The sequence below is a fragment of the Epinephelus lanceolatus genome, chromosome 17 (genome assembly GCF_041903045.1).
Source record: "Epinephelus lanceolatus isolate andai-2023 chromosome 17, ASM4190304v1, whole genome shotgun sequence".
Lineage (NCBI taxonomy): Eukaryota > Metazoa > Chordata > Actinopteri > Perciformes > Serranidae > Epinephelus > Epinephelus lanceolatus.
Genome location: NC_135750.1, coordinates 17,915,452 through 17,935,959, shown reverse-complemented (window position 1 = coordinate 17,935,959; position 20,508 = coordinate 17,915,452). Strand labels below are relative to the sequence as shown.

Sequence of the window (20,508 nt, the reverse complement as noted above, 5' to 3'; positions counted from 1 at the left end):
ATCTTTTGATATGATATGATGTTGCAGCAGCCGTACTTTAGCTGTGACCCAGTTTCACTTTCAACACACTTAATCCACAGACTTGATTGGAATGGCTGCGATGTAAGAATGAGAATGTATGAAAAAAATATATCACAGTGTGATTCAGAAATGGTGATTCAATAAAATGCCCAAATTGCATTTAGCCGAGATGAGATTGACCGTCAAGGCGGAGGCAGACACGAGGAAGATGTCTGGTGAAAATAACTGGACATGGAGAGTGTCTGTGCGATGCTGTGGTGGCACAGATGACTTTCTTGTGACTTTCATTGCTCGGGGCAGTTGGATTTAACTTGACAAAGAGTAATGAGGTTATCGATTGGGCTACAACGAAATAAGCAGTCTTCAACACCTCCAAAGTCTCTTGGGAGAGGAGGAACAGCCAAGTGCAACATCCTCAAAAATGTGGCCTGGGAAAATGCAGCTCATTGATTTTCGATAGATTATTCCATTAGAGCCCTAATGTAGTGTGTTGGGGGACAAACACCATCCTTCTAGTTGATTAGAAAATAAGCAATCAAGTAGTGTTGCCCTGCCTGTAAGTGGACAGGAAAGTGCTAGTGCATTAAGATCTTCAAGGCGCACTGTAGATAAAGCCAAGACGATTTTCAGTGCCTCTTAGCTTTAGACTAATTGAGATAATGATAATAATTTCTGTTGTGCTTGTAATTTCAGTCTGCTTTCGACACTGTGGAGTAAAATTGCAAGCGTTTTTTCATCAAGTCAGTCATGCGTTGCAAATTAATACACCTCCTTCAGGAGATGGTTTAGCTTCATGTCCTCATTTCACTTTTGGGATGTGACTCTGTCTTGTTAAAAAAAAACAACACTCTCATCCCATTTTGTTTTTGCATTTTCCGGACAGTCTACATAGTCCTCTCTATGTAGTAAAAACTCGTGGCATCAATCAAAATGCAAATAAAAGAGTCGCTGACCTAAAATAGAGAAAAACAAGGTGTTATGTGAAGCGACACTAAAATATGTATATGTGGTCTATTTAAGGAATGACAAGGCTTCTCTTATTTCATGCAAAGGTAACCAAGTCAGGACGAGCCAGCTACTTCGTCTCCTACATGAGAGAGTCCTTCAAGCGGATGAAATTGCCTAAATATTGTCTTCCGAAGGTAAGCAGCAAAGACACCAATCAGCTAGGGCTGTCCTGAATATGAGTGTTTGGGCATCAAAGCTTTACTGAGAAAAATCTGTGATTAATCACGGCTTCGATCAGGGTTTGAGAAGAAATGAGAGGATTTTTTTAAAGCATTCATTTTCAGTCAATACACATAAAATAATATGACAATTGACTCTTCGCTAGGTCCCGCCCCCGGATGCAGACTGGCCAATCATAACATACATGTAGCATGAGGCCTCCACAGACCAGGATCCGACAGCAACACAGCTCCATTGACTCTAATGCAGTTGTTTCAGATTTCCTTCATTTTCAGGCTGGTTTTGTGGATTTGGAGCTAAATGTTGTGCCTGGGGCACGTCGTGTATTAATGATACTCGTTACCTGGAGAGGTTGGAAAAAGATATACATTTCTTCCCTGTTCCAAAACCAAAATCAAACCCTGAAAAGTGTAGGGTTAGCTAGCTAGCTACTGAAGAAATAGCCTGCTGAATGTATACACGTGCTGCTTTTGCTTTGTAATGATTATAACAGTGAAAAAAAGACCAACCCTGCTGTACAGGAACCAGTGAAGGGAAGCAGGGAAACTTTGCTGATATTCAACCAGCTGTGTGTCATCGCATTATGTGCAAATGAACAGCGTTTGCTTTCCCTGGAGCTCCCTGCCCATCCGGCAGCAGAGGTCTGGGTGCTGGCAGAAGCACAGCAGGAAAGCCAAATACCATTCATCTGCACACACTGTGATGCCACACAGCTGGTTCAATATCAGCAAAGTTTCCCTTTATATTCATTGTCTTCTGTGGCGATCAGCAGTGATGTGGTGGTTCACTTTTACGCTGTGATCTGTAGCCTATAGTTCGGCCTTAGCTTCTAACTATCTTTGTCTTTTTAACCTGTTGTTGCTGCTGAGTCAGTTTGACATCCTGGATATATCCTTCAAACACAGACTATAGTGATTTGCAACCTTGTTGTGGACTTATGATATACCAGTTTCCTTTGGCATCCTTGCACTTGATTTTTTGGGAGTCACCTTCGCAAATTTTTTAAACTATTCAAAATGCGTGACTTTTTCAACATTTTGCTACTTTACTTCTGGTAACTGACTCAGATGATAGTCAGAGTCACAGAACTATTATTAAGTTTAAAGGTCCTTGTCTGAGAATAACTAATAATAATGAATGCTGATGCATAATGAATAATGCTGGATTAGTATTTCTTAATTTATGGGCTGTTTGGGATTTTTGGGGTAATGCATATGTATTAAAAGGAAAAAAACAGAGCATTTGAATACAGATTTGAGCTTTGATTACCATGGCAACGACTGAAGCTTCGAAGCATTTGGGTCAGCCCTACAAATTACTGTCTGATAACAAACAATGTATTATCATAAAGAAACATGATTATTGTTTGCTGTTTTGTAGAAATGAAATTATTATGTGAAGAAACGTCACACTTTATTAAAAAGCTCACTGCCTCTTTTTTAAATTTCTTTTGTGTTTGCTCGCTGTCATCATCTCTTTCCATCTGTTTCACTTGCTCTCACCCACACCTCCCTGCAGGACATGCATATCATCAGTACAGATGAGAAGCAGGTATTTGCTGCAGTCCAGGAGTGGAATCAGAACAACACTTACAGCCTGTATATCTCAGACTCCCCCGGGGTCTACTTTACCCTTTCATTAGAGAATCTGAGAACCAGCAGAGGACCTGCTGGTAACCTACTGGTTGACTTTTATAAGGTACGTAGTTAGTCTTGTTGCTAGGCTGTCACTGCAACACTAATGCCCCTTCCAGTGATTTCATATGGCAGTAAAAAGCACCTGTCAGTTTACTAACCTGCTATTTTAATTAAAGAAGGGCAGAAACTACCAATTATTTTCATTATCAGCTGATCTGGCTATTATTTTCTCCATTAATTGATTGATCGTTTTGTCCTTAAAATGTTGTATCACATTTTTTCAGAGCCTGAGGGAAAATATTCAAATTGCTTGTTCTGTCTGATCAACATTGTAAAACTTAGAGATATTCATTTTAAATGATACAATAGCAGCGAAATCCTCACATTTAAAAAGCTCAGATGTGGTGGTGGAATGTAACTAAGTACATTTACTCAAATATCACACTGAAGTACAATAACGCAATACTTTACGTAAGCATTTTATGCTACTTTATACATTTTACTTCACTAAATTTATTTCATAGTTGTAGTGACTTTTCAGAGCTGCGTCTGCATACTCTGCGTAAAGTCAAACACATTCGCTATGGGTGTTGGCCTCTGCCAGGGTTGTCCGTTGTCACGGATCCTGTTTGTGATATTCATGGACAGGATTTCGAAGTGCAGCTGGGGGAAGGAAGGGGTCCGGTTTGGGGACTTCAGAATTGCATTTCTGCTGTTTGCAGATGATGTGGTTCTGTTGACTTCAACACACCGTGACCTCCCGCATGCAGTGGGGCAGTTTGTAGCCGAGTGTGAAGCGGTCAGGATGAGATCAGCACCTCCAAGAACCGCCATGGTTCTCTGGTAGAAACCGGTATGATGCCCCCTCCAGATTGGGAGAGAGTTACTGCCTCAAGTGAGGGAGTTCGAGTATCTCGGGATCTTGTTCATGAGTGAGGGTAGAATGGAGCATGAGATGGATTGGCGACTTGGTGCAACTTCTGCAGTGATGCGGGTGCTGTGGGTGTCGTGGTGAAGAGAGAGCTGAACCGGAGGGCAAAGCTTACGATTTACTGGTCCATCTACGTCCCAACCCTCACCTATGGTCATGAGCTCTGAGAGGTGACCAAAAGAATGAGACTGCAGATACAAGATGCTGAAATGAGTTTCCTCCATGGGATGGCTGGGCTCAGCCTTAGAGATAGGGTGAGCTTGGACATCCGGAGGGAGCTCGGAGTAGAGCCGCTACTTCTTGGCTTGGGAAGGGGTCAGTTGAGGCGGTTCGGGTATCTGATCAGGATGCCTCCTGGGCGCCTTCTGTTAGAGGTGTTCTGGGTACATCCCACTGGTAGGAGGCCCTGGGGCCGACTGGAGGGATTACATATATCATCTGGCCTGAGAACACCTCAGGGCCCCCCAGGAGGAGCTGGAAAGTGTTGCTGGTGAGAGGGACGTCTGGGGTGCTTTGCTTGGGCTGCTGCCCCCGCGACCAGGCCCTGGATAAGCGGATGAAAATGAATGGATGGATGAATGACAATACATTTAAGTCTAAAATATGATGCGTTATTACAGATTAAACAAAGCAGCAGCATAAAAAGAGATTAAAATTAGCTCCACCGCAGTCAGCTACAGCATTAAATGCTGCTTACATGTTAATTCAACAATAATAATGAACCTCAGCTCTGTAATAGTCTGGGGACCTGTCCAGGATGTACCCTGCCTCTCACCCAATGACAGGGAGGATAGGCTCCAGCACACCCACGACCCTCCATCAGCACAAGTGGTTACAGACAAAGAATGAATGAATGAGTAATGAGCCAACATGAAAACAATAATAACACTGATAGGGGACTCTCTGTGTAAAAACTAACATAAATAACATTTTAAAAGCAGGACTTGTCATTGTAACAGAGTGTTTTTACACTGTGGTAATGCTTAATGTGGTAATGCTTATTCTAGTGGCAATCGCAAAGATTTCTGTCCTGGTTGATTTGGTGACACTTGTTACTGGTGGTAACAGCAAGTGCACTCTAATACTACAGCTCACAGAGTTCTGGGGGCAGAAAATTGTCATTTTAATAAAGAAGTCAGGCAATAATTAGCCTTTTTCCATCATTCTGTGAGCAGCCGTGATCTGATTTTATGCTGCACACGGCATGAGTCTGCGGACAGCGGGGCACAGTGAATGTGAAAGTTAAAGTTGGTTACCTTGCTAAGTTGGAGGTGTGCAGCCTGTCGCCTGCAGCTCTTCATCTAACAGCTCACTGTGGCTGCTCATTCTCGTTCCATTACTCCCTGCATATTTCAAACTGATCCGCTATCAAGAAAATGCAGAAAATGGCCGTTGTCTTATTCTGTAGACACATTTTTGATAAACGATAATGGTAAGTGCTTAGCTCACTGAAAAACACATTGCATTTCCTGTATGGCTGAGCCAAACACTGATGGAACGAGTATGAGTGTCATCAGAGTAAAACATGTCAGTATCTGTACTCCTGATAAGGGAACATCCTCATTTGGGTAGCTGCGTTTATCTTACTGTTGTGAGATCAAGAATGATCTGAAACTCTATTCACAGATTGTTTTGTAAATAGTTCTGAAATAAATAATAAATATAGCTACTTCAATTTCAGGCTTAAAAGCACAACTTCTGGTTAGGTCACACCCATTTCAAGTTTAAGCCCAAACGACATTCAATTTAAAAGCTGCCCATTCTAAGTAAAGATACAGATATCGGTAATGTAGTTGATTGAAAAGATAAAGACACAGACAAGACAAGACAGAACAAGACAGACCTTAAGTCATCTTTATTCAGCCTGAGGATAATTGCTGTGTTAGAGGAAAGTTAGAGAAGTGTAGATACAAGCGTGCAATATATTGGTGGTACAGTGATGCAGTGGTTAGCATTGTCGCCACACTGCAAGAGGGTGAGGGAGAGCCCTTCTGTGTGGAGCCTGCATGTTCTCCCTGTGTCAGCATAGGTTTTCTCCGGGTACTCCAGCTTCCTCCCACAGTCCAAAGACATTGCAGGTTAATTAGTGACACTACATTGTCCGTAGGTGTGAATGTGAGTGTGAATGGTTGTCTGTCTCTATGTGTCAGCCCTGTGATAATCTGGCGACGTGTCCAAGTTGTACCCCGCCTCTCACCCAGTGTCAGCTGGGATAGGCTCCAGCCCTCACATGGCCCCTGACAGTATAAGTGGTTATGGAAAATGAATGAACAAATGAATGAATATCATAACATATAGCAATAAAAAAGCAAATGTATAGCAATTCTAAAATACAAAACTAGTTACAGAACTAGAAAACAGTTTAGATAAAAAATAACTTACAACAGGGTATAACAAAAATAAAACCAAACAATTGGCCAACAGTAGGTTGTAAATAGGTGCAAACCAATTTATATTATATACAATATATACAATGACACAAACAGGTTACTAGTATGATTGATAAATATAACATAGTTGGTTATATGTTTTTACAGTGTCAGATCTGAAGTAGTTGGGGTAAGAGTGCAAAAGTGCATAGTTAATGTAGAATGATGTACCCCCCTCATCCCCAGTGTTCTGAGACTTCTTCATAATAAAAGTCAACTTTTGTTTTGAAAGTTAAAAGCTTTTAATGTGAAGCTGCAGCAGCAGGAAACATTTGGTTTGCAATAGCAGAAACTTAATACAGCATTTTTCTACAAATTGTCGCCCTCAACACCCAGTTAATAATACTGCAAACATATAAGTATACTTTTATCAGTGGGCCATATACTCAATCATCATTGCGTTAACTCATTCAGCAATAAATAGTATTTTAACCGACATTTCTAAATATGAAAATCTTTTAGATTATTACTGTAAAGGTATACTATGCAGGATTGTCGGTAAAGGTGCTCGCCGGCGACAGTGAAACTAACAGCCACCCCAGATTCACTTTCATTTCACCTTGTTATAGTTGCATTTTTACTGTCTGGCACCTGTTTGCTACCTTTTTATGAAGTACCAACCTCACCTGAGCATTACGATGGTACATGCCCATAAACGGCCCAAAAACATAAAGTAAGAAGAACATGAGAAAGTACAATCAGAGAGCAGAGTCTCTGCAGAAAAATACACTACCACACACTTTGAGTGGGTCATAAGTGATGACGAAGAGGGATTGCTTCTTTATGAGTCTATGCATTGTTTTTTAAGGGAAACCTTGAATGGTATATATTTTAAGTAAAGGGTCTGAGTACTTTTCCCAGCACTGCTCAAACAATGAATAGAATCATTTTCTGTAACCCTTTTATCTCTAAAGCATGAATATGCATGGATAAATGTTGTTTTCCTTCATAGGTTGAGGGGATAAACGGCATGTATCTCGCCAACAAACTGCTGGACAGCCATGTCAAGACTTTCATCACATACAACAAGGGACAAACATGGGCCCTGCTGCCAGCCCCTGTCGCTGATGTGGCTGGAAACAACCTTCACTGCATTCTGGTGAGCTCGAGCCTTTGGGCAGGAGTGAATGAATGCTCTTATTCATGCGAAATGAAGCTTATGACACGTATCATTCATCAAATGTTTCACCCTCATCAGCTGTGCTTTGGATGTTCTTTGATTCAGAGCCATATTTGCACGGGGCGAGGCGCCAGCTTCAGCACCAGACTCCTAAATGGACGAGGCGATGCTCTGCTGGAATATTCTTATTATCAGCGTAAAGCACAGAGTGTCATCGCGTTTAGTTTCAGGGGTCCAGACTTTCCATTAACCTCTGTGATTTCAATTTACTACCTGTAGTCACACCGGACTAATGAATGTTAGATTACACTGAATTACATTATGTGGCCGTGTTGTTATTCAGCAGGTACAATATTCATCTTATCCAGTCAGTATGTTCTTTAGAGTCTGTTTGAAATAATGTACACGGTTCAGTTAATAACAGGTTACAGTATTTCTTTGTCATACAGATGACCATTATGCTCTTGTCTGCTTCCTGACCCCCTCTCCAACCTCTGCTGTTTGAAAAGCCGTATTGATGTTTTTCAGCACGCTTTAGTCTGAGAGATGAGTGAAGATGATTTGAATCAATTTTGCCAGTTTTATCAGTGCATCTTGGGGAATTTTAATTACATGCCTTGTTTGCTTTAGAATGAAACAATTCAAATGCCCTCCGTGTCCTCTCAGCCATTTTCTGTCTTTTATTTTCCAGGCAGAGGAGATGAGAGAAACAGAGTATCTTTGTTTTATAAATGCTATCTGAGAATGTTAGCACTTTCCTCTCAACGGGAAGCATAGTTTGAAGGCAAAGCTAATTATAATTGCTTCCGCGAAAGATCTGTCTGATACATATTGTCTCCACCTGTGCTCCATTGGAATCCGTTTTTCTTGTTGACAGCCATTTTGTTCGCTGCATCTTCATCTGGAGATGTCGGAGAATCCCTACACGTCCGGACCCATCACCAGCAAGAAGTCCGTGCCGGGAATCATCGTGGCTACAGGTACCTAAAGGGAGTGCATTTGATTTATAGATTAAGCAGATCAGATCAGATTGGAGACATCCCTACTTCCTCAGATAAATGCATTTGAGCAGCAACAAAAACACACAAAACTAATCACACACTGCCCTCTTTCTGTCATTGAAAATCAGATAGTGAAACTTCAACCCCTAAATCTCATACTTTGGGTGAGATGATTAGGTTGCAGGAAGTCATAAACGTGTCCTCCAGTGGAAAATGAGGACATGCACAGATTCACAAAATGACACCTAACGATTTTATCAGGTGATTGTGCATATAGGTGTGTTGTGGATTCTTTGCTATGTAAATACAAGTGAGTGAAATTATTCATGTTTTTGTACTCAGGGAATATCGGAACAGAACTGTCCTCCACTAACCTTGGGATGTTTATAACATCTGATGCAGGGAATAGCTGGAGGCAGGTGGGTCCACACCGCATGCGTTCACCTTAAACAGATTATGTGTTCATATTGAAAGTGTGCTGTCATCATGAGGGGAGCAACTGTGTTTTTCTTTTTTTTTTCAATGTGTCACCACAACAGATTTTTGATGAAGAGCACAACGTTTGGTTTCTTGACAATGGGGGGGCTTTGCTGGCGGTGTTGCACGCAGCGACGCCTATTCGACACTTATGGTAGGTGTAGCTTCTGCTCGACAATAGCTGACATCGTAATTAGTGTAGGTAGGAGCTGTAGGTGTTGGATTCGTAGTGGGAAATTACCGAGATATCATTTTCAGGTGGTTTTTTGTGGGTTTTGATGCAGCATATGATTACATTTAATGTTTTGAAATGCTGATGGAGACAAGTTTGCATGATTATTGTATCGGCACTGCAGCTTCAGAACTGTCAGAATCATTTCCAACAGCAGAGAGTCGGTTACAGCTTTGTACTCTTGGTTGGATCTGATGGTTTGAGTGCTTTTATGTAAATGAAAAGTGGAGCAGGGTGGAAATATGAGACTGAGAATGCCCTCATAAGTCCCTCGTATTGTGGGCGCTTTGTAACACTATCTACTTTGATGTCCCTGCACATTACAGCCCTGTCAAGAGTGATTAAGCTCTAGGAAAGGTGATTTGAAACCCCCCAAATCTATTTCTAATGTTACAGCCTGAGTCATATCTCTCTTTTCTGTTGTTTTGTCACCTTCAAAAAATTTCCCTGGGCCGGGGAACATTTGTTCTTTTGCTCAGCTCGGTGTCGAGATAGTTTTTCACATTGAGGAGAATCTGAGGTGCCTCATTTGTCAACCGCGGCGAAAGCTAAATCACCTGAAATCTTTGTCATATTTCTTTGTAACTTGTTTTTTTCACTATTCGTTTAACCTTTGCGCTTGTGATGTTTAATGTTATATGCATGGGGAAAACAATATATTTTGCCACTGCAGAGGAGACAAACATGGATGGACAGAAAGACAGATGTTCATGTGTTGACAGCTGTTTGTTTGTTTTGTTTTTTTCCTGAAGGATCAGTCTAGACGAAGGAAAAAAATGGGATCGCCACAGCTTCTCCTTGGCACCTCTGTATGTGGACGGAGTTTTAATGGAGCCAGAATCTGACAATCACATTATCACGTAAGCAGAGACACACAAATGCAGTCCAGCAGGAATTAAACCAGAATTATCAGGCTTGAAAAAGAAAAGCACCCCCAGAGATTTTTCATAAGGGTGGCCAGATGGAGCCACTGAAAATATTGGGGTGGCACACCAAAACCAAAAGCTAACTGAATTTCAGGAATTCTGTTTTACTGCTGAAGTATACAAACAAGTTGAAAACTACGGCAGTATGGAAAAAGACAAATACACATCTTTAATTTGAAGAAGTACATTAATTGTAAGGAACAAAAGTGGGAACAAGTCAAATTTAGGTGGTACCCACAGAATCCATTTTTATTCAGATATGTTGAGGTGAAAAGTCAAGGGACCCCTTTGAAAATGGCTGTGCCAGTTCTCTCATTCAAAATTTAGCCTAACTTTGGAGCGTTTTTTAGCCCCCTCCCAACAAGCTATGCTAGCATGGTTGGTACCTATAGATGCCTTGGGTTGTCTAGTTTCACAAGATATGACTACCTATCTATCTTTGTGCTTGCTTAAAAGAATCAGCACACCACAGCCTGTTAGACCCCTGACACACCAAGTCGACTGGTCAATGTGGGGCTGTCGGTGAGCATCTGCCACCCTAGTTTTTGAGGTGTATCCCACACCGTTGGCACTAGTCGGCCATTGTTGGCTTTTTTTTAGCATGTTAAATTAGCGTCACAGTCGGTGGGGCCCTGTGTTGAGTGATATTACTCTAATTGGTAGTTCAGCTCAGTGCACAAGAAGAGAAACTGAAGTGAGGAAAGTAAACAAACAGCCAAAATTGAAAAGATTTGAAATTATTTTTATTTTTAGCCATTAAACTCTTTAGCAGAAACAGTTCGGAATAGTTTGTGTTATTGTTTACTATAACACTGTAAATCTTCATTGTTTTTGTGTTGTGTTCTCAATGTAATAATTGGCTAATGAGCGTCTTGAACGCATTTACAGGTTGTTTTTTTTCAATGGCAAATACTCATGCAGGTGCAGAACATACCTGCTAGTTGGCTGTTTGCTTTAGTCTTTCCAGTGTGTTCAGTGCAATTTTTTTGCAGAGACCCAGGTGACGTGAGTTGACACAGTAGTCAGCCTTCGTCACCACTAGTTCTTTGATGTTGGTTTGGTGTGTCTGGGCCTATAAAGGCAGTAATGTTGGCCTCCAAGTATTTTCACCAGGGGGCTCAGTGGCAGCAATCGTATGACAGTGACTATGGCCCTCCTAGCCCCCCCTTAGGGACGCCACTGTTGAAGAATTTGCTCCTCTGTGGATAGAAACAAAAAGGTCCATCAGTCATAAATCGAGTCGTAGGTGCTGTTGTGACGCCATGACATCAGAAGCTTATATACCTGATACCTGTATCTCATCTGATATTTGCATTTTGGTGAATCATCTCCCAGTTTCTTTGGACACTTTAGTCATCGATCAGAGTGGCAACTGATCAAGATCGACTACAAGGGCCTCTTTAGTAGGAGATGCATGGATGGAGATTATCAGACATGGCACCTTCACAACAAGGTAACAGGAATATTAAACATTATTGATTTATTGTCAGCTTTAAGAGATGCATGTTTGTCTGTCATCACTGTAAACACAACCCCCTCGCTTAATGCACGCACAGAAATCTTTATGTCTGTGTCTCGTTTCTTTGCAGAGTTTCTCTCAGTCTTGTAAAAGACTAGATTTCTTTTTCTCTGTTTGATAGGGAGAGCTGTGTGTGATGGGCGAGAAGCAGATCTATATGAAGCGCAGGCCAGGCAACCGTTGCATGCTGGCCCAGGACTATTCGAGGATCTATTCCTCAGAGCCATGCCTCTGCACAGCCTATGATTTTGAATGGTAATGACTTCATCTCTCAGTTTTCCCAGCTGGGACAATACAGAAACTGAGACTTTATCCTCAGTGATCCTTAATTTCATTCGTCACGTGTTTACCAAACAGCCCCTCTCCTTTGAACATCTAATTACGGCTGCTTGTACACATTTGTAATCACAACAGAAGTATCACTTTGCAGAACTTTGTATGCCCTAATATCCATCTTACATTGTGCATTTACTGGATAACCAATAAGACTGTATTCATTGAATCTAATTATAGTTTTGAAATTGTGGATGGGAGTTAGGAACTTTTCATGGTGCTACTGCAATTTGCATAATGTCAAGTGACTTATTAGAATTCAATTAATAATGAATCACTAAATTAATTTTAAATATCTTTTATCCATCTGTCTAAAATTCTGTTTGATCCTGCTTGTCTGACAATCATGTCTCTAGTTATGGTCTTAAAATATGCCACAAAGCACCAAGCGCGGAGCATTTGCCCCACTACAAAAGCTTGTAGATTATTTGAGTAGCACTGTTTATCATTTTATGAAGTGTCGTGTTCTGTTTTTTTTTTCTTTGGCAGTGATTATGGTTGGGAACGCCAGACCGACGGCAAGTGCTCCCCTGCTTTTTGGTTTAATCCAAACGGTGTGGCTAAAAGCTGCAGCACCAGCCAAAGCTTTCTTAACAGCACAGGGTAAGTGGCTCCCAATGTTCAATCCATCACAAAACAATATTTCTCCATTCCAGCTTGTTTGTCATGATGTCTAAAACACAAAGCAAAAAATAATGGCTCGCTTCCTGAATGAGTCAGAAAAAAGGCCTCTGAGTAGAGCTGAAAAAAAGTAACCTAGACTGTGTCCCAATTCCATAATGCATAATGATAAGTCGCTTTTGAGTGTGCTGTGTGTTCACACTCAAACAGTGACAGAGTGAAGTATACTCAGAGAGGCCTGTATGCATACCGCTGTAAACCTGTGTGCTGTTGATGGAAACTTTTGTCCCACAATGAACTGCAGAAACTAAACTGAGGGGCTGCTCAAAACTGGGGAAAAAATAAGAGTCTGGACAGCGGTTAAACAACTCCAGAAACATATACAATAAAATTGTTATTTTTGGTAAGACATTTTGCCCATGCCTGTATGTATGAAAGAATTATGACACACTTTTATTTAAACTTTGTGCTTCAAAGGTATCGTAAAGTTTTGTCCAATAACTGTAAGGAGGCCGGGAGGAATGTGTACTCGCCCAAGAGGCAGTTGTGTCGCCCCAGACCACCCAGAGGCCTCCGGCTGACCACCAGTCAAGGGGAGCTCAGTGCCACTGTTGGAAACAATGTTACCTTCATGGTCTACCTCGAAGATGTGAGTCATATCGCCTAAAAGTCACTGTAGTGTTAGCAGTGGCTGTAGTTAGCATGACTATTGGCGCTGTGAACTAAATGCTAACACCAACATACTTTGTATTATACTGATATTTTGCAGGTTTAATGTTTACCACGTTCACCTTCCCAGTACAGCATGTTAGCATGCTAACATGTGCTAATTAGCACTAAACCCAAAGCACAGCTGAGGCTGATAAATGTCACGAGTTTTGCAAATGTTTGGTTATGAAAATATTGTTAAAGGGACAGTTCACCTCAAAATCAAAAATACATATTTCTCTTCTTACCCGTCGTGCTGTTTATCAATCTAGATTGTTTTGGTGTGAGTTGCAGAGTGTTGGAGATATCGGTTGTAGAGATTTCTGCCTTCTCTGGAATATAATGGAACTACATGGCACTTGGCAAAAATCATAAACAGATTATTCAAGATAATCCACAGACCTTGTAGTGAGCAGTGTCATGTGGGAACTAGGGGTGTAACGGTACACAGAAATCACGGTTCGGTACGTACCTCAGTACACAAGTCACGGTTCGTTTTTTTTCGGTACAGTAATAAAAAAAAAAAAAAGACAACTATTAAATATCTTTTACTTATTGGTAACCTAATTAAAACATACCACCACAGCAGTTAACTCTTTTTACACATTTTTTGAATGAAAAATATAAATATAAATTTCTGCTTAAACACTTTTACTCAATTAAAATAAAAAGTATAGTGCAGCTGGTCAGCTTTAAACCCTGCTCAGATTCAGTTTTACTAGGAACTTACTTAGCTTTCCCACTTTGTTAAAGTGCAGTAAACAAAACATGCTTGTATCTAAAGTGCAGCTCAAACAATTTTACTCAGCTCCAATGGCGTTGTTTATTTCTTTAGTGCGATGGTCAGGGAAACACTCTTTCTTTTTAAACGACGACGATATCGTAGTTTGCACCAGATTGCTTTTTCTAGTCGTGCCGGTTAACGTTCAAACTCGGGTGGTGTCGCTTTAGATGCGTTAGCATGTTCGACGTGTTTCCAAGTACATACCCGACCGCTGTTCTGCAGTGTCGGCACACTGCTTTTGTCTTGTCCACTTGTTTATTTCCATCTTCGTATTTTACCCTGAAACCAAAGTGTTCCCAAACGGAGGACTTAAGGTTTGCGGGTGGGTCTTCAGGTTCGTCAGGCTCACTTGCCATGTTGTCAAAATGCGAGAATGCACTGCACAAATTGAAAGCAGGGATTTACAGTTGGACTCGGTCCGTCACTCAATTATGTCTGTCGGGGAACTAGATATTTTAAATGGTTCGGCTCGCAAAAACGGAATTAAAATAAAACAAAATAAAATAATATCCTGCGCCCAATAATTCGGTACAGGGTCGTGCCGAACCGAAAGACCGAATGGTTTGACACAAATACATGTACCGTTATGGCCCTAGTGCGAACTATTTTCTTTCTACCCAGCTACACCCACCAACCGTGTCAATGTGGAGAAGGAAGCAACAAGAGGCTTGTGACAGTGTGAGATGTAAACATTAATGTGGTCCCCCTTGGCTGAGCTGTGACATTAGTTAGCTTAGTGTTGCTGGTTGAGCTAGCAGTAGATGCACACTCGAGAGAAGGCAGGTATCTCCAACACCCTGCATCTCACAACAAAACAATCTAGACTAATAAATAGCGCTACAGGTAAGAGGAAAAATATGTACTTTTGATTTTGGAATGAACTGTCTCTAAGTATTAGACAAATTACGATTTTGACCTGATTATGGTGCTAAAGGAAGGGAGGACGAATGTAGTTACAAAATTACGTGGCGAGTAGTCCAATAGTTGTTGAGATATTTAACTCAAAACCACAAATGTCAACACACTGAAAGTGCTGGAAGAAAAGTTGCAGATTCATCTTTTGGGTACAGTAAATGTCTGTGCCAGATTCTGTGCCAATGTACCAAGCAGATGTGGCAATATTTCACTGGCAAATAAAAATGGTAAGACATGAGGTGATCAACAAAGTTCTAATAAATACTTGAATGTCAGTACCCAATTTCATCGCAGTCCATCCAATATATTTTCAAACCAAAAATGCCAACCTTGTAGTGGTGTAAGACGAACATTCAGGGGATCACCACTCATTAGGATGCACCGTCTGTGAACCATAAATGTGTTCACCAAGTTTCATGCCACTCCATCTGATAGTTGTTGAGACGTGTCGAGTCGAGAGTCACGCCACGAGCATGACTAAAACCATATTTTCATGTTTACCTCTAGCATAGTGGTGCAGATAGTTTTGTTTTTATTTGTCCATGTTTTGAGATATCTCTGGTATTTTTGCCTCCAGCCCAAAAACTATGAGTGGAATTTTGCTTGCTGTGAATTTAAAATTTCAAACAGTATCTTTACTGGATCATCCTCAGATCTCAGTGTGAACAGTTTTCATTGGAAGTACTTTCTGCTCGATAAATAATCTCAGTAAAAACTGTTGACAGTGTGTTCTGTGGATTATTCAGAGTAAAGGGGACACTGTGTCTGGAAGGAAAAGCTGTTGTTGATTCTTTAACATCACAAATGGAGCCCTATTGTGTTAGTGTGGCAGTGGAAATACTGATATCTCAAAGTATGGGAAGCCAGAAGGGAGTATGTATGCCAGAAGGGATAGTAAGAAAATCTGTTTTTAGTTGTTTTTGTGTAATTTATGTGAAAAAAGATCCGGAATGGGACGGGAATATGTGTGTTTGTTTTGGATGATTTTATCAGCTGGCTAGATGGCACCAGATTATAAACTAATCCTTCTTACTTCCGTGACCTCTGGAGCTCTATTTTTACTTTTCCTCTTTTTTCCTCAGTTGAATTTCTGTCTCCCTCCATTCATATTCACCTGCAAAGTGTTTGTGACACGGCTTACAGGACATCTCAGCCCCAGCACTTTAGTAGTGGACTATGCTCGCTTCACTTGTATGTGGTCTAATTGAAGTATCCTGACCTAAGCTGCGGTGACAGATGCCATGTCTTACCTCCCGTCCACAGGGAGACTCGCTGAGGACCAGCATCCAGCTCGACTTCGGGGACGGCATCAAGATCACATACTCTAACCTGAGCAGGACCGATGATGGCATCAACCACATCTACAGAGCGACTGGGATTTACCGAGTGACAGCATCTGCCGAAAACAGCCACGGATCTGACAGCAGCACGCTGTTTTTACACATCACCAGTATGTGAATAAGAGACGTCATTACTCATTCCTGCGGCAGCGCATATAGCATGAATCTCTTCTCTTTCATGGATAGTCACATTCCCACTCTGCTGAATTTTATTTCAGTCATGAATGTATTACTTTTATGCATTTTAGCCTTGGGAAATGGAAAAACACACCTGGAGCTAAATGTACATCAGCTGCGATCGCAGTAATAATCCATGAATGATAAGTTTGTGTGTTTTACGTGTGCCTGCATTCATTTGTATGCACACATGTGTAATGCACAGATGTGTGGTGGTGTTATGTGTTGCTGCCTCAGGTCCAGTGGAGCGTATATACCTCTCCACTCCTATTGTAGCCATCAGGGGGAAGGAGGTTAATCTGACTGCGTTGGTATGGCCGAGTCACACCAGAACATTGACCTTCTTCTGGTGGTTTGACAACAGCTCCGAGGTGAGAAGCTTCTCCTACTCCTACTCCCACTATTGTTCCACACACACTTTTTATACTGCAGTTTTTCCATCCTCTCTTGATGCCATTGTGTTGTTTAAAAAGTGTAAATCTACTGAGCTTTCACACAAATCATGTAAAATGTGACTGCACGTGACTGCCCTGTGTCTTTCTGGAGGATCCAGCGAGAATGGCTGGTCATATTTATTTATCACGTTGATTGTGCTCACTGCAGCACCCCCTCATTATACAGTATGTCAAGGGCTGCATGTACGTAGTATTCTATATTCGGCTGGGAGAATGCAGGGTTTTTCTGTGAAACTCTCTGTGTTTTTCCTTTTGAAATCCAGCCCATTATAACCTTGGAGGGAAGCATCTCATACACATTTCACAGAGAAGGAAAAAACAAGGTCACGGTCCAGGTTGCTTCTGGGAGCACCATAATGCAGGATTCAAAAGTTATAACTGTTAAAGGTGAGTGGGGGAGACAGTCTTCAAAGCACTTTAATTGGTGCGATGCGCGTTACATGAATATGCAATATGCTTTCTCGGGGAAAGTATGATGCCTCTCGGTCCACGCTGCAAGCGGCGCCACGTTGGTGTCAGCGTGGACTCATCTAATGAATAAAATGTCACGGTAGGCGAACACGAAATCTTGAGGAGCAATTAACTTCAAGGCATATGTTGCCAAATGAGAAAAGACAAAACTGCACATCAGATTAATCAAAAACGAAACCAGAAATAACATTCATATTCTAACAGACATCACTTTGCTTTTTTTTTTTTTTTCCCCCCACCAGAGTTCTTCAGGTCGCTGCTGTTGTCGTTCTCACCAGCTCTTGATGAACACAACCCTGACATCCCCGAGTGGAGGGAGGACATAGGGCGTGTGGTGCGGACAGCTCTGTCACAGGTACAGCGAGTCCATATTACTCTGCGGTCTTTCCTGGAGCCAGCAGTCACCAGTGGCTTTCAGGGTCATTACTATTTCATACCAGTGTGCAGCATTGATACTGCAGTCTTGATGTCTCTTTGTACTTTACCTTTGACAACAGTGACCAAACACAGTTATCTAGAAATTGAACTGAAGCTGTTAAGTCAGTTTGCCGATCTTAACTTTATTTTGCAAAGTTCAGAAATAACAGTGCAAACTTTATCCGTGCCTGTTGTGTGTCCCGTCGCTGCAGGTGTCTGGGGTTCCTGAAGATCAGCTGCTGGTGTCTTTGTATCCTGGACTTCCATCCACAGCAGAGCTCTTCATCCTGCCTGACGAGCATACGTCAAGTGAGCACAAGAGAGGAAGTGAGAACGCTTTAGAGACGGTAAGACGTGTGGAAATACTCCAATATTATCATGTGAACCTTTGTCAAGAATAGCTGTTTTTATTACTCCACTGATGTGACACATAAAATGATAAAAGACATGATTAGTTACGAAAAAAGCACATGTCCCCAAATCACCATTAGATAAATTGCTAAATTGATTTTGGCCTTGTTTTATATATTTATTTTTTCATACCAGCTGCTGTGCAAAGGAGCCAACAAACCAGAAGACAACAAAAGGAATAGTTCAACATTTTTGTAGCTTGTTTGCCGAGAGATATGTCAGAGATTAAACTGATTTTTGTATCCGGTTTAGATATTAAGATCGCATTTTATCTAGATTGTTCACTCCGTACACAACAGAAATGTAAAAATAAGTTGTGTTTTGCGGTAATTTGTCAAATTTCAGGATGTTTGCAGGTGAATTTTTGAACTATGGCGAGAGCTGGGCGAGCTGTTTCCCTCTGCTTACTTTCATTATGCTAAGCTAAGCTAACGGCCTCCTGGCTTCAGCTCCACACTCACTGTACAGACATGAGAGTGGTGTCGATAGTCTCATCTAACTCTTGGAAGAAACATATTTGTTGAACTATTTCTCATCAGGAAAGTGTTACATCTCTTTCTAACTGGACAGGTCCAAACAAGCAAGCAAGTGAACATTCGATTGTTTCAGTGTTTCCTAATGATGTTCTGCCACTCTGCCTATTCGTCTATTTATTATTACATCTTGCTTTTTTTTTTACTGCTTACGATCATCCTTATATTCCTTTGTGTCTTTATACTGTTCGCTTATTATACTGCTTTTTGTTTTTGTACAGTTTACTTTTTTTATGTACTTATATATTGCTTTGTTTTTGCACTATCCCTTTGCTGCTGTAATGATGCAAATTTCCTCGCTGTGGGATGAATAAAGGATTATCTCATTTTATCTTATCTTATATAACCTGCTCCATGGGTCAGGGAACAGGCTAAGTGATGTGTCGTTGGTTTGCAAAACTACTTGCTCTAGCTGTATTTTTGGCAAAGCTTCGCACACCTCCACCCTGTTTTCAGAGCAACAGCAAACCGTTGCTTAGTCTCGCTCAGGTCTCAACAGGCTTCTTGAGTTAACTCGCTTGTTGTTAGGAAGAGATGATGGTTCTAAATTGCCAGTCTATGCTATGATCAAGGCATTATGGTACTTAATCTTACAGATATTTTATTTGTATTTATTCTAGCATCATATATCATTCTTTGTTTCTGTGTTTTTCTTAAATATGTGAAACAGATATCAGATATTTTTGTCACTGCCCTGAACCAAGGCCTGATCCAGTTTGAGCTGAAAGCGGATGTTCGCATTATTGTGTACATGACTCAGCAAACTTTGGGTAAGTTTGTCCTAACATCCCTACACACTTGGACCAGTGTAATTGTTGCATTTAAAAGCCTTCCGCAGGTGCATTAAAAACAAAGCGTTCAAAAAGATCTTAGTCTTATTTCATGCCAGTTTAGTTAGTACAGTATGTCGACACATCCGCAGCGCATTTGTTCTGCTTGCAGATGTGCGAGAGATAAGCCACGTGTCTTCCTTGGGATGATTTGACATTGAGTTCTACCAAAACACTGAGGAAATAAGACAAAAGGCAACAGTTTTCCCCGAGTGAGATTTATATGATACTGTATATCACAGGATTTAAATATCTTTCACAGTGCACCAGTTTTACCTGAGGCGGTGAGACAGTAGCTCTCTTTTGTAGTCAGCCAATCAATGACATGATTGACAAAGAAGGCATTTTGTATGCGCTGAGGAAATCGTCAGGGTCACCGGGTCATTAGCATATCGCAAAAACGTGTCGATCAACCCTGCGTGGCTTTACCCTTTTCATCCACCAACTGATCTGTCTTCATTTGTGTCTGCATACAAAGGTCTGAGTTGCCTTTAAAATGATCCAGAAAGGTCATAGACTTCATAGGCTTCTCTGTGAAGGAGAGAAAGATGGGCAGCAAGGGGAAATACTTTGAATATTGCATCTCAGCATTTAAAAAGCCATGACTATGCATAAGCTATCTGCATGACGGACCCCAGGGAGAGGCAGTAGACCTCCTAAAGGTTCCTTTTAATACCCTGAGGGGAGAACATGCAGAGAGCAGCTCTTCAAACTGTACCTGTGGTTGTTACATGACACGGGCTGATGAAAGTAATCTGGTTGAAAGAGGACATGGCTTATGGGGGGAAAACAGAAAGCATTTGTCTTGGTCAAAATGTGACGCTCATTTGATGCGTTTATCTTCCAGCACCACTTGTGGATTCAAACTCCATCCACAGTGGGTCGGCTATGCTGATGCTGCTCACTGTGGTGTTTGTTGGTTTAGTGGCATTCTTCATCTACAAGTTCAAAAGGTGTGTTCACTTTAAAAAAAAATATGAATAATATAATAATATAAAAAAAATATATTGTATTGAATTCATCTGTAAATCA

General features: G+C 41.2%; 1 protein-coding gene across 1 annotated transcript in view; it reads left to right on the top strand.

Moving 5' to 3' along the window:
* LOC117248498 (VPS10 domain-containing receptor SorCS3) overlaps positions 1 to 20,508 on the top strand; it is a 62,010-nt gene that overhangs the window by 30,628 nt on the left and 10,874 nt on the right. The window contains exons 8-25 of the mRNA XM_033613639.2: positions 1,074 to 1,163; positions 2,728 to 2,907; positions 7,159 to 7,305; positions 8,204 to 8,306; positions 8,670 to 8,746; positions 8,867 to 8,958; positions 9,789 to 9,896; positions 11,298 to 11,415; positions 11,603 to 11,736; positions 12,304 to 12,417; positions 12,913 to 13,084; positions 16,106 to 16,292; positions 16,597 to 16,730; positions 17,078 to 17,201; positions 17,528 to 17,640; positions 17,915 to 18,049; positions 19,317 to 19,416; positions 20,324 to 20,429. Of these exons, the coding sequence (XP_033469530.2) occupies positions 1,074 to 1,163; positions 2,728 to 2,907; positions 7,159 to 7,305; positions 8,204 to 8,306; positions 8,670 to 8,746; positions 8,867 to 8,958; positions 9,789 to 9,896; positions 11,298 to 11,415; positions 11,603 to 11,736; positions 12,304 to 12,417; positions 12,913 to 13,084; positions 16,106 to 16,292; positions 16,597 to 16,730; positions 17,078 to 17,201; positions 17,528 to 17,640; positions 17,915 to 18,049; positions 19,317 to 19,416; positions 20,324 to 20,429 (2,234 nt within the window). The remainder of the gene's footprint in view (positions 1 to 1,073; positions 1,164 to 2,727; positions 2,908 to 7,158; positions 7,306 to 8,203; positions 8,307 to 8,669; positions 8,747 to 8,866; positions 8,959 to 9,788; positions 9,897 to 11,297; positions 11,416 to 11,602; positions 11,737 to 12,303; positions 12,418 to 12,912; positions 13,085 to 16,105; positions 16,293 to 16,596; positions 16,731 to 17,077; positions 17,202 to 17,527; positions 17,641 to 17,914; positions 18,050 to 19,316; positions 19,417 to 20,323; positions 20,430 to 20,508) is intronic.